Source organism: Saccoglossus kowalevskii, chromosome 11 (assembly GCF_978046115.1).
Source record: "Saccoglossus kowalevskii chromosome 11, keSacKowa6.1, whole genome shotgun sequence".
NCBI lineage: Eukaryota > Metazoa > Hemichordata > Enteropneusta > Harrimaniidae > Saccoglossus > Saccoglossus kowalevskii.
Window position 1 is genome coordinate 6885609 of NC_140651.1, and position 14632 is coordinate 6900240.

The 14632-nt window shown below is 32.6% G+C and overlaps 1 protein-coding gene across 1 annotated transcript; it reads left to right on the top strand.

The window, feature by feature from the left end:
• The first annotated feature begins 482 nt into the window (after positions 1–482).
• LOC144349662 (coiled-coil domain-containing protein 83-like) lies at positions 483–13321 on the top strand. Its single transcript, XM_085505690.1, has 11 exons — positions 483–588; positions 5701–5842; positions 6355–6439; positions 6906–7074; positions 7482–7649; positions 9344–9435; positions 9816–9884; positions 9976–10097; positions 10509–10645; positions 11058–11284; positions 12608–13321. The coding sequence occupies exons 2-11, from the start codon at positions 5718–5720 to the stop codon at positions 12779–12781; spliced, it is 1368 nt and encodes a 455-aa protein (XP_085361816.1). The 5' UTR covers positions 483–588; positions 5701–5717; the 3' UTR covers positions 12782–13321.
• Positions 13322–14632: the final 1311 nt, after the last annotated feature.

Genomic DNA, 14632 nt, shown 5'->3' on the forward strand with positions numbered 1-14632 from the left:
GTAACCCTTTTCATCCCCTCCTGGGGATGTTGTGTGTTAATAAATAAATAAAATAAATAGATAAACCTATCCCACAATGCATTGAAATTGTCAAAATCTATATTCCAAGAGATCTCTCAAACATTAACAGCTGCTTAGCCAGTCACATGACTATCTGATGTCTACGTTTGCGTTCTTGATTCCATCTTCTAACCTAACCGTGCGAGGTGGAGTCGATTTTTTTAGGTGTGCTCCAATTCACTGTTAATACATTCACGCTATGAGTAAACTACTAGTACATTAATTTATGCATAACCCAGAAACTTTGAGCAAATACATACTAAGACATGATATGCACATTGTCTTTAGGAGAAGTATTCTCTATAAGAAAAATAATGTATGTAAAAAGCAGCGCAATGAACTTTTCATTGCATTTCAAATCACAAATCATTTCACTAACCTGCATGCCTCGAGTCGAGTTGCCGGTCATTGACCCCGATATCAATACTGCCATCTACGAGCAATCTGACATTTTGAGCCATAACAACAACACAAAATGGCGGCTTAGATACGATTGCTTCGTCGTGTTGATCCGTTATAATTTTATTGGTGAGTATTTAAACTTCGTCATTTTTGCCCAGGAATTAGTTATGGTGCACATTGTATTTACGCTATACTAGTTTGTTTAATTTCAACGGCAACGGTGAGTTGAGCAACCTTGTTCCCCGGTATCAAATCGACTGTTTTCGTACGTAGGTTTTCGGTATCGGATTTGGATTGGAATCAGATCACTGGACACATTTCCACCGAGAAACCACTACATAAACTGTTTTCTCTAAGCTGTAATAACACTTCCACCAAAAGACCATCATGTTACACTAGGCAGAAGAAGTTTTCAATAACTAGAAAATATCTTCGGTGACGACAATTTCATTGTTGAGTCCACATTATGTAAAGGAACCAGGCTAGAGCCACTGAATTAATGGGCAGTCTAAGAAACAAAACATTTCATGAAAATTGCTGAAAATCTGTTCCACAAGTCCTTAGCCAAAAACTATAGGAATTACACTATGTTTTTTTAATTTTATTTCATTTCTTCATTTGTTGGTGTTTTTTTTTTTTAAGTTTTGGTAAATGCAAATTCAGATAAACATTGTCATTTATTCAACGCCAGAACCTGGTTGTTTTTAGCTCCGCTGTCATTGTAGATGACAGAGCGGAAAGGTTCATAATGATTGTCTATCACCGTCCGTCCGAATTAACTAAAAATGATCATGGATGTTAACTCATTTTATTCTGAAACTGTGGTATACTGTGGTTACTCACTGGAAACTATGAAAGTTTAGCTTAATATGAAATAAAACTCATCATATGATGTGTTATAGACATCCCTTGCATGCCTGGGCAGATTCTATTCAAACATAGTAATACATGTAATACATTGTGGTTAAATAATCAATGATTTTTTTCATAAGTGATTTTTCGGTCAGGGCTTACACTTAAATGTTGTAGAGAGATGGCAGGGCATTTTTAACAATTAGAAAACATGGAATATTTTATTGACAGTTTTTTAGTATTCCATCATTGTCTTTCTCTCCTTATCCAAGTGCGCAATGAATATTTTGATGCTAAATTATGCATGTAGATGTGATTGAAAGACCAAATGAGTGATGTACGGTACATCTTCAATCGAATGTCATTAACCCAAATCATTCTATTTGGTAAATGGTAAATTTAAAGATGCAATGAAAAACTTAAAAAGAAAAGGAATAAAAGCCTTATTCTCATTAAAGACCAAAATTGGATCTGGTAATCTGGACATGTCCATACTACTGTCACTATTTGATAAACTTATCAGACCAGTTATTGTGTATGGGAGTGACATTTGGGGAGAAGAAAGCTCTACAAAATCAATTGTAGAGGATGTTCAGCTTACATACTATCGGTACATTCTTGGTATCTCAAAAAATACACCAATCATGGCAATATATAGTGAATTGGGAAAATTACCTCTTGACTCTTTTATTAAGAAACAAATGATAAAATATGCCAATCGTATTGCAAATTCCACAAATACTCTACTTCAAGAAGCATACTATGTCAATAAAATTATTAAAAGTAAATGGTTTAAAAAACTTGATCTGATATTAAAAAATATTAACCATTCTTATCTTTTAAATGAAACAAATATTATCTCATTATCAAAATTAAAAACAATTGATGAGAAATTAAAAGAAGAGTTTACAACTGAGTGGAAAAATGAAATAAATAATGACAATAGGAAAAAATCAAATTCTAAAAATAAACTAAAAACCTACAAACTTTTTAAAACCAAAATAGAACAAGAAAACTACTTAACAATTATGAAAAACAGTGAACTTCGCAAATCCTTAACAAAATTTAGACTTGGCAACCACTGTCTGAAAATTGAAACAGGCCGGCATACAGGATTGGATTTTAAAGACAGAGTCTGCAATATGTGTGACAATGACCATGTTGAAGATGAACAACATTTTGTCACAAATTGTCCTCATTACAACGAAATAATAATAATAATAATAAAGATAATTTATTGCATCCTTAGAAATACAGTGTTTCCATCAGTTTATAGCAACAAAAGTAAGATATTAAAAAACAAAATAACAAAATAACTATAGCAAATAATAAATGATAGATTTTAGTGTTTTTGTTAAGTATCTTTCTCGTTTCTCATTAAGAACGAGCTGTGTATAAATTCTCCAACAAGTTTGATTACATTTGTGTTAGAATTTTTCATTAAGTATGTAAATTTCTGTTGGTCAGTTTTTGTTTCATCAGGAAACTGTATATTTGAGAATATATCCATTCGCAGTGTGTGATATTTTGGGCATTTGATGAGGAGATGCATTTCATCTTCTATGTCTGCTAAAGTACATTGTTTACAAATCCTGTTTTCCAAAGAAATTTTAGGTTGGGTATGTCTACCCTTTTCTATTGCTAGGCTGTGATTACTTGTTCGGAATCTAGAGACAGAAATTCTATGTTTTAGATTCAGTATAATTAAGTAACTTTCAAAGTTGTAGTTTGTTTTGAATTGAGTATATGTGTTTCAACTTAGGTTTATCCATAATTGTCTCCTTCCAGAATTCAATATATTTTTGTTTAATATTGTTTCCTATTCTCTTTATATTTTGTTTTGTTGCATTCAATTTGTCATTGATATTCTTTATATCTAATGTGTTATCTTCCTTATTTAACTCTTTGTAAATTGACATAATCCATGGGAGTTTGCAGTTTATCTGTTCATGGTATGCCTGTTTTGTTAAATTACATTCTGGAAGTTCTTTGATCCGTGCCAAATACTTTATAAGATTTATTTTGATGTCTACTAGTAATGGTAGTTCACCTATTTCTGCTCTACAAGCTAGATTTGATGAAAATTTATTCAATCCAAGCATTCTTTTACTAAATTTCAGATGGGTTTTCTCGATTGGTGTAATGTCCCATTTATTATTTTCTTGAATTTCGAAGCCCCATACATCTGATCCATATAATAGTATTGGTCTTATACATGTTTTGAATAGGTGTAACATTGTTTTGCAGTCAGTTTCTTTTGGCACAGAAGTCATCATTGCATATAAAGCTCTTGTGGCTTTGTCTGCCAAATTATTTCTTGTGTCGCTGAATTTACCATTCGACTGTAATGATACCCCAAGGTAGTTAGTTGTATGAAAATACACAACTAATATTTTGACCTTGATATGTAAATTTTTCAGTATTTCTCAAGTATCCTCTTTTAAATATTACAATTTTACTTTTTGACATATTCACTTGGAGTTTCCAATTTTGGCAATATTTCTCCAAATTATTGATTGATCTCTGTAGACCTTTATTTGTTTCTGATATTAAAACTAGATCATCTGCATAAAACAGTGAGCTAATTTTGATGTTATTAAGTTGAACTTGATCTTTGTCATTGTTTTGTATTGGACTATTTAAGTCATTGACGTATAGATTGAAAAGCATTGGACTCATAACACATCCCTGTCTTACACCTGTGATAGTTTCAAATATCGGAGATATCTTATCACCGAAACGAATGCATGCCTTTGTATTCTGGTACATATTTTGAATTAATTTGTAGATATTTCCAGTAATACCATTATTTAGCAGTTTATAGAATAATCCTTCTCTCCACACTTTGTCAAACGCTTTTTTAAAATCGATGAAGCAAGTATAAATTTTTTTGTTTTGTTTCAGATATTTATGAACTATTGTTTTTAAGACAAAAATGTGATCAGTTGTCCGGTACCCTTTTCTGAATCCTGCCTGATTGTTGTTTATGATATTCTTGCTTTCTATGAATTGGCATAGCCTAATATTTATTATTGTGCAAAATGTTTTGCCTATACAACTTGAAACTGCGACTCCCCTGTAATTATCTGGTTCAGATCTGTCTCCTTTTTTATAAATATGAGAAATTATACTGATATTCCATATATCTGGGTAAATAGCAGAATGTAATATATTATTAAATAATTTTTTCAGAGGTTTAATTAAATAATCTGAGCTGTCTTTCAATAATTCAGGGCAATACCCATCATATCCTGCTGCCTTTCTGGGTTTAAGTTTACTAATTGCTATTTTTATTTCCTTATCTGTTATTTCTTTGTTTAGTATGCATGAATTATTTATGTGTTCTATATTTTCTGTTGATTTAATTGTAGATGTCAAGTCATTTGGTAAATTTGTGTTTAAATTGTCGTTATTTAATTGTTTATAATATTTGATCCATTCTTCTGGTGAAATTGGGTTTGACCTATTTTTGTTTCAATCCCTAAGTTGGTTGATCAATTTCCAAAACTGTTGAGAATTTGCATTTTTTAAGTTTGCCAATTTTGTAACTAATGAATTTTGTTCTTGTAATCTCTTTTTCTTAACTAATTTCTTATATTTTTTTTTCTTGGCATAAAATATTTCTCTAACTTTAGCATCAAATGGGTACTTACTGAGTAAGCGTGCTGTGTTGGAGAGGTCCTTTTTAAGAATTACACATTCTCTATCATACCATTTCCTCCTATATTTTAGTTCAGTTTTCCTTTTATTAATGTTTCTTTTTCTTTTGAAAACCTGACTAGCGGAATTGTCAATTAATTTGTTAAAATCATTCACTGCCTCATTTATTCCATTTTTATCCATAGCATAACTATTATTTAAGAAGCATTTGATCTGTTCCTGACTTGTTTTAGATGCTAAAAGATAAGATCAAAAGAAAAAATGCTAAATGCTTTTAGATGCTAAAAAATAAGATCAAAACTTTACATTGTAGCTAATAAACGTATACCAAATTTTGACAAATTTAGTAATGAAAATAAATTCATATCATTACTAAGTGACGAGAAAATGTCTATTCCTTTAGCGCAATATTTAAAAAACTGTTTTAATACAAGACAGCAGCACCTACATAAACTAAGCCAGTAATACATTCCTTGTATTCAAATTATCTTTTTTTTTTTTTATGCCTTTTTGTTCCCTTACTTTTTATGTGGTTATTTTTCTTTTACTAATATCTGATTTGTAACCCTTTTCATCCCCTCCGGGGGATGTTGTGTGTTAATAAATAAATAAATAAATAAATTTCTTTTTCTTTTCTATTCCTCGTTCCCTAACTCTTTCTGTATTCCTATTTTGTCCGACTATGTTTCCATTTCTGCCTAACTCTGTGGGTTTTTTTCAATGTAGTCCCAATCACACACAAAATGGGAAAGAAAGGAAAGAAAAAAAGTGGGGGAGGAGGAGGTAAGAAAGGAGGCAAGAAGAAGAGTGGTAAGAAGAAGACAGCATCAGATCAGATGACATTCAAAGAAGCTATGTTAGGATATCAGTAAGTTGTATGTTCATATGAATGACTGTATTGTCTCCCAATTAAAGCATACATACGTAGCACAGTACATGTATAAGTCTATCTGTGTAAATGTGAAAAAAAAAACATTAGTTTTTGGGAAAAAAAGTCATAAAATTTTTTTATGTACATCATTCTTCACAATTTGGCGTACAATTTTTTGTCAGCCTGTCTCAATGACGGCCAGAAAATGGCAATGTTGGCAAGTTGTGTTATATATTTGGGCAGTCTCACACAACTTGAATAATACGCTAGTTTTGATTTGCAGATATGACATTCAATTGATTTATTCTACTATTTATCATCTAATAATAGTTCATGGCAAAACTTATACCGATTGTAAATGAATTACAAACGAACAAAAGAAAATCTAACTTAAAAGAGAACAGTGTCAGTGCTCACCCTCACAAATATACAAAATGACCAGAGAAAATGCTATATGGCAATCTGAAAAATAATATACTAATAATATGTATTTTCACCTGCACTAACAGAATCAGTATCAAAGAAAAAGCTGTTGAAGAATTTATGTTTGAAATTAAACAGCTTGAAGAAAAAAATCAAAGACATAAAGAAAGAGTGAGTATGAGAAGAGTGTTATCCTGCAGAGCTGCTGTGGTGTCACTAGGGGTAGCTGTATATAGCTATACTTTATATACACTTGAATTTTTTCACAAAATATGTTATATTACATATTACAAGATATGCAAATACACAATGATATTCCATTACACTCACTAGTTACCGGTACTCACTCAATTACAGTTCACTCGCTACTAACTATATTTCTGCTCAATAACTACTCGCTCATTACCCACTCACCACTCTACTCACTCCTTCACTACTCCCCCTCTACTTGCTCACTCACTCACTCACCCACCCCAACTCACACACTATTCACTCTGTCACAACTCACTCCACTCATGCACACATTCACTACTCACTTAATCAGTCACCATTATTACGCACACTCAATCACCACTCACACACTACACACTGTCACTACTTATTATACTCACTCACTACTCATTGACAATTATCTTAGAATGAAAGACTGAAGGAAGAACAGATGTATCATATTAAAACATTGCTAAAACAAGCCAAGGAAAGAGAGAAAGAATTAGAACAAGCCACCGTGGTTGGTAAAGAACAAGTAGAAATGACTATGAAAGAAAAATGGAGAATTGCTAGGGAGGAGGAACAAAAACTAGTTGGTGAGTCTATTCAAACTGCATTATTACGAGGAATATAAACTAGTTGGTGAATAACAGGTGGTCTATTCAAACTGCATTATTAGGAGGAATATAAACTAGTTGGTGAGTCTATTCAAACTGCATTATTAGGAATTTCTAAATAGTATATTCCAAACTTCTTTAATGAAATGTTACATTCTGACATACAATACAACGATCATGTTTTTTCTACATAAACTTCCACGTCTTATAGACAACCCCTAGTGCTACCATTACATACCAACTTTCACTAATATATATCATCCATCCCTTTTATATTCAATGAACCATTGATTTACAAATTAGATTTGAATTGAACTAGCTAATTTTGGTGAAAGAAGATTTGTCTGCAGACACACAGACAATTTTTAAATTATCTTTTTTCCCAGCCTTAAAAGAAGACATTGTTGTCGCAGAAATAAAAGTAGAAGACACAAGCAAAGAAGTGGTTATTTGGGAAGATTATAAAAATACCGGCCAGCACAGACATGCTAAAGTAATCAAGATATTAGAACAGGAATTGGTTGACATGCAAAACAGCTTTGATGAAATGAAAGGTAAGAACTTGATTCATGTTGTCAACACATAATGATTTTGATAAGAAACAGGAGTTCTTGTGCAAAATATCTAGATGGTATGATACAATCCATGTTGTTTGTCCTAATTATTGCAAAATTAAATTAAGATTCACACCCTTTATTTTTAGCTCTGCTGTCGACTTTGTCCAGCGGAGCTTATCATATGAGTGATTGTCCGTCGTCGTCCGTGTCAATGTTTTACTTTTTCGACCTCTTCTTGAAAACTACAAGCCTGAATGCTTTCAATTGCTTTGATATTATCGTAAAATCTGTATGAGAAGCCGCATCTCTAATATAAGTCGCACCCATTCTTTTTGAATAACTGAGAACGAAAACTTCACCATTTCTCATATGTGTAGATGCTCTAATAGAAGCTGCATCCCCTTTGTTGCATTGTACCATTTTAATAGAAGCCTCAGCTTCTAATACAGATTTTACAGTACATATATAGGTACTACATGTGGAGCTCTCTCAGATTTGTTCATTTTGTGATGATATCTTCAATTCACTAATTTTGGTTAATATTTTTGTCATTTTTGGTAAAAAGTTATATCTTTGACTTCTTTTTAAAAAAACGCAAGTCTGATTGCTTTGCTATTATATATATAGGTACTACAGGTAGACCTCTCTCAGATTTGTTCATTCGATGATGATATCTTCAATTCTCTAATTTTAAATGATTATTTTTGTCTTTTTTGGTAAAAAGTGATATTTTTGAATTCTTGTTGAAAACAGTCCGATTGCTTTGATACTATACATATTGTTCCTTTTCTAATGATATCTTCAGTTCTTTAATTGAAATGTTCATTGCTAACGAGATCTCAACCGACAGGCTGCTTGTGTTATTATCCTTAGCTTTTTATTACTTGTTAGCAAAAATGCAAATTTTCATGTATACACAATGTAGAATGTTGTACAATTTGTGACATCCCCATCTGACACTTGCTTGTCCTATGTGGCATGTATGCTGCATCTATAGCAGTATATAAATGTTAGTAAAAATAAATGTATAATATGTGCATGATATGGCAGTCATTGTATTAACTTGTTATAAACTATACCAGGGTTTTTTCTAAACCGGGGAACAGGGGTGCAGCGCCCTGATACTCTCGGCTGGCGCCCTCTTACTGAATTGCCTATTGAACTTTCAAGTTATAAATATATTTCTTGAGCTGCGCACTTCTGTGCTGCCGTACAACATGAAATCTTTCTCAAAAATTAAATATATTTTTCTCCTCAAAACTTCCCAGCAACACTACTGAAATGTGTCTGGACACCAAATACACTAAAATTACAAATACACCGTTAAAACGGTGCAGAAACCTTCCGATATGGCGTTTCCAGGTCGACCCGCTATGTTGTTTGTTTGCTCACTACTCTCGCTCCGCTCGTCGCCTGTGTGTGCTCCCTCTTGTTAATTTTTACTAGAAAAAACCCTGTATACCGTATTTGTTTTATCAGTAGCATATGCAGTTACGTGGTCAAACTAAAGCAGTAATGATCTAGTATACAATAAGAGCAATAATTTGGTTTATATATGTTTCTATTGGAGATGTTCTTCTAAAAGTGCAAATACAAAAGACTAGTAGCATCTAGTGACATTGTTAACTAAAGATAGTAAAAATATAGCAATAACAAATATGTCTATGTATGTCAAATATATATTTTCATAGCTCATTTAGAGAAAACGCTGGATAAAGCTAAAGATGAAATCAAGTCAACAACAGATGAAAAATTAAATTCACAGAAGGAAATAGCATCAGAGGTAGGTAACACTATAGTGGAAAGTGGAGTGTAAAGTAATCTAGGGTCAGCATAGTGTCATTTTGCAGAATTCTGATGATGATCTGAACATATTGTGCTTAAACTGAGACTGTCTTGTTCTATACTATATCCAGAAAACACATTTCCAGCAATCAGCTGTGGTTTTGCAAAACAGCTATGATGTCATTCATGGAAATAACCAATCAGCTCTGGTTATGCAAAACAGTTATGATGTCATTAATGGAAAGAGCCAAACAGATGTGTTTATGCAAAACATTTATGATGTCATTCATGATACTAACCAATCAGTGATGTGAAGAGCCATGGAAAGGTTTAGATTTTAATACAAGAGATCATCAAGTTCTTTTATTTATTATTCAGAAAGCAATGAAGACTCTTGATAAATGGAGTGCACAGGAAGTGATGGATAATGACTGGCTGAAAAAAGAGGTTAGTTATTGCTGGATTTGAAATGAAATTTGAAATGTATCCGTTGGGAACTGCATTTTGCCATCATAAATGTTGTGTTTTTATTTCATAGGCTGTAATTCATAGGGAAGAAACCATCAATCTCAAGGAACTTGTTGAACGACTTGAAAAAGAAAATTTAGAAATTATGAGTGAGTTGTTTGATTGTCGGATAGAAGATCTTAAAATATCTAGGTAAGATTATTCATTATAATATATATACTATGCATAAACAAGCACCCTAACTAGCAGTTTTGCACTGTTTTGCTAACAGAGTAGCAATATTGATATCAGCTTTCAGATGTTACATTTGAAATATCAATATTGCTATTTTGTTTGTAAAACAGTGAGCTATATTGCAATACTATTGGTTGTTTTTTTGTTCACTAGTAAGGGTTATCATTTTACATGTAGTGATACGTCATATTTACAATTGACTTTGGGTCAAGGTGTATGTGTGTGGTTTTCCTGACAGTGTCAAGTATGCTTGCTTGACATTGACATTGCAAAACATGTAGATGTTTATCATTGTGATGCTATGGTTCTGGTCAGTCCTGTGTCTACTAGATAGATTTAACATATTCAACTTTCCCAACTTGTTGACAGGAATTTTTATCTGACACAATTTGAAGACAATGAGAATATAGAAGAGACTGGTATTTTGGAAATGGATTTATCTCAAATTGATTTCAAAAAAGATGCAGCAATGTTAGCTATTGAAGCGCCATCTACCTACAGATCAGGTAAGTTACTTTGTTTCCAGTATTGTATTGTTACTCTTATAGACACATACATAATGTCATTGTTTGTACACATTGCTAGTACCGGTATAGGCAAGCTGAGATAAAAGAATAAATAATCCCTACCAGTAGTGTTTAAATCAAATTTTAGAACATGCTGGCCCAACAACAGTCTGTCTGATATTGTTGTTGACAGGAGCACTTCTAATCCTTCTGATGACAGGTGAGAATAACACTGACATCACTCTCGTCTTGTCAATCAACAAGTTCTTCTAGTTAGGGCAGATGCACTTGTGATCTCTTGGGTGAGCCAAACTTGGCCATTTATACAATTTTACTGATCTGCTTTATGCAACATGAGCTCATGGTTGGCGATTGCTGACATGTTCTGACAGTCTTGCTGCCTTTATTACAGAAGATTCAGGTGAGAAAAAAAGCCGTCCTAAAAGTGCAACGCAGTTAGCTGTTGAACGCAAGGTCTTCTCTATAAGTACTCTTGAAGAGGAAGATGAAGATGGGTTAGAAGACTTCATTAAAGAGGATCTTGGTTCTAATGATGATGATGATCTCAGTGCAAATGAGAGAGAACAAGCAGATGCATATTTAGATAATTATTTTAGTTTAGAAGATGATGACTATGATGTAAGTATGATGAATGTAAAATGATTATCTATTGGGTGATGAATGTAACATGCTTAGCTATTGGTTGATGCATGTCTTGTAAATATGATGAATGTAACATGCTTAGTTATTGGTTGATGACTGCTATGTAAATATGATGAATGTAACATGCTTAGTTATTGGTTGATGACTGCTATGTAAATATGATGAATGTAACATGCTTAGTTATTGGTTGATGACTGCTATGTTAATATGATGAATGTAACATGCTTAGCTATTGGTTGATAACTCTGTAAATATGATAAATGTAACATGCTTAGTTATTGGTTGATGACTGCTCTGTTAATATGATGAATGTAACAGGCTTAGCTATTGGTTGATGTATGTCTTGTAAATATGATGAATGTAACATGCTTAGCTATTGGTTGATAACTATGTAAATATGATGAATGTAACATGCTTAGCTATTGGTTGATAACTATGTAAATATGATGAATGTAACATGCTTAGCTATTGGTTGATGACTGCTATGTAAATATGATGAATGTAACATGCTTAACTATTGGTTGATTACTGCTATGTAAATATGATGAATGTAACATGCTTAACTATTGGTTGATGACTGCTATGTAAATATGATGAATGTCACATGCTTAGCTAATGATTGATGACTACTATGTAAACATGATGAATGTAACATGTTTAGCTATTGGTTGATGCATGTCTTGTAAATATGATGAATGTAACACGCTTAGCTATTGGTTGATAACTATGTAAATATGATGAATGTAACATGCTTAGCTATTGGTTGATGACTGCTATGTAAATATTATGAATGTAACATGCTTAGCTAATGATTGATGACTGCTATGTAAATATGATGAATGTAACATGTTTAGCTATTGGTTGATGCATGTCTTGTAAATATGATGAATGTAACATGCTTAACTATTGGTTGATAACTATGTAAATTTGATGAATGTAACATGCTTAGCTATTGGTTGATGACTGCTATGTAAACATGATGAATGTAACATGTTTAGCTATTGGTTGATGCATGTCTTGTAAATATGATGAATGTAAAATGCTTAACTATTGGTTGATAACTATGTAAATATGATGAATGTAACATGCTTAACTATTGGTTGATGACTGCTATGTAAATATGATGAATGTAACATGCTTAGTTTGTATATACATGTTGTAGTACATATGATGCCTGATCAACCAATCATTACATACAAGTGTGTTTTGGATATCTGTCCAAAAATGCAAATGCAAATTTGATTTCCCTTTATTCAGTGAAATTTTCCATGTCATTTAATTTTTCCTTTACATTTACAGGAATTTTTAAAGCTTGGGCCACTAGAGTTGAAGCTTTTGAGCATATCTGGCACATCTAAACCTTTACATGTACAAAAGAAAATCACAGCAGAAGAAGAAGATGCCAAGGCATCGGCACCAGATGAATGGCCTGTGACTAAAGAAATGTTGTACCAAACAGTTGTCTCACAGTAGCCCATTTACATGGCGGCGTTGTCTCCATTGAACACTATTCCAATGAAAGCTGTTTGAAAATAAAAATACTATTACCCTATTCTTAATTGTCTCCAGAAAGCTTACATTCTCAACCAAGTAACACCCATGGTTTGGGTTCACATTGTGAATGGTTCCTCATCACTGGTATATACACTTTTTTGTAATGACTAGTGTTCAACATTGCCATACATGATTCTGTCACTCATAAGAATATAGAAACTAAATCAAGATTATACATGACTCATTTACTGCTGTGTTTATTTGTCTTAATTCATACACCACAAGGATATTTGAAATATAATTTATAGACAATTGATTTATATAATACAGTTATAAACTCAATGAAAAATTGGTGTAGCCTTTATTTTTCTCATTTTTCTGACACTGTAACTGACACTATCTACTATACACTTGTTAACAGTGTCTTTGCATAATGTACATTTCTTGATGTGTATATATTAAAATTTGTATTAGTTAACGCACTGTGAATTATTTTAAATAAACATGTTTTTGAAAATACTGGTGTGTACTAGTATTCTACTACAAGTAATGGTTATTGCTGGAATCACCTCTGCTCACTTTCCTCAAACTTACATGTGACATGCGTTCAGAAATCAGATTCAAATTTTAATGGAGATTATTGTATTCCCTATATACAGCTTGCGCCACAATGTTTATATCCCATGATGCATTGCCAAGTTGATTTCCAATCTGCCACTACCTCTCAAACAAAATAACCAATTCACAGTGATTTGTATGGGGAAACATATCAACGGGAACAGCCTTGATTGGGGTGAAAGGTCGACCATATAGCTTCTTTATTGGTGGACAGCACAGACTGAAAAATACAACATGCACACGATGAATATACATATTGATGTTAAAAACAGACTGACGAAATTGTCTGATGTGTTTCTGTTACTGGCATGTGTTTTGATATTTCTATAGCTGTCTGTCCTAAACGATACACCTTATGTATTTGATTTATTTTATACAGTTGGTCTAAAGTATAGATTAGCTGTCACTGAGATACATCACTGAGATACATTTTACTTGTCACAGTTTGGGCTCAAGTAAGTTTTTCTCTACGGTATACAGTAAAATTCTTGTATCAGCGTATATACAATCATTTTCCCATGTTAATGGAAGATAATTAAAATGGCCGTTTTTTAAAACGTGATCAATGTCACTTATTTGTGACACAAGTCACAAATCCAATATTGTGCTTAATCTAAAATATGAATAATGACTAAACCACTGCTGTGGCATTGAATCTAATCTTCCAACAAGTGTATTAATGTGGAGAAGCGTGTGACAGTATCTTGAGGACCAATTTGAGGTTCTCTGTCTACAAAATAGATGTCTGTAATTACTTACTCTGTGAAGTTTTTCATTGCTTCACCTTGTGGTTTACAAGACACATAAACCAATCGTTTAATAAACTCACAATTACGCAAGGTTCTGATAACTTTAGAGTCTGGAAGGTGATAATTTGACAATTTATAGGATGTAGTAAGAAGACGAGATGCAATTCATGGAGACCTTTTTTGCCATCATTCTATTTACATAGATTATAGAAACAAACCAGGATCATGACATGACTCAAGACACAGAGTAATTATTCCTTTGGTGCTATATGCGTCTCTGCTGTAATCAAAGATGATAGAGCATACATTGTAGCTACTAGTAATAATATTACTGATTTATCATATACCTCATATTGCCCGACCTTGTAAAGCTATGGGAATTGCGCCCTTTCATCATTCAAAACAAAACTCACCATTCTAAATTAAGTTGCGTTGAGGTCATGCCATGGTAAAATTGTAATTA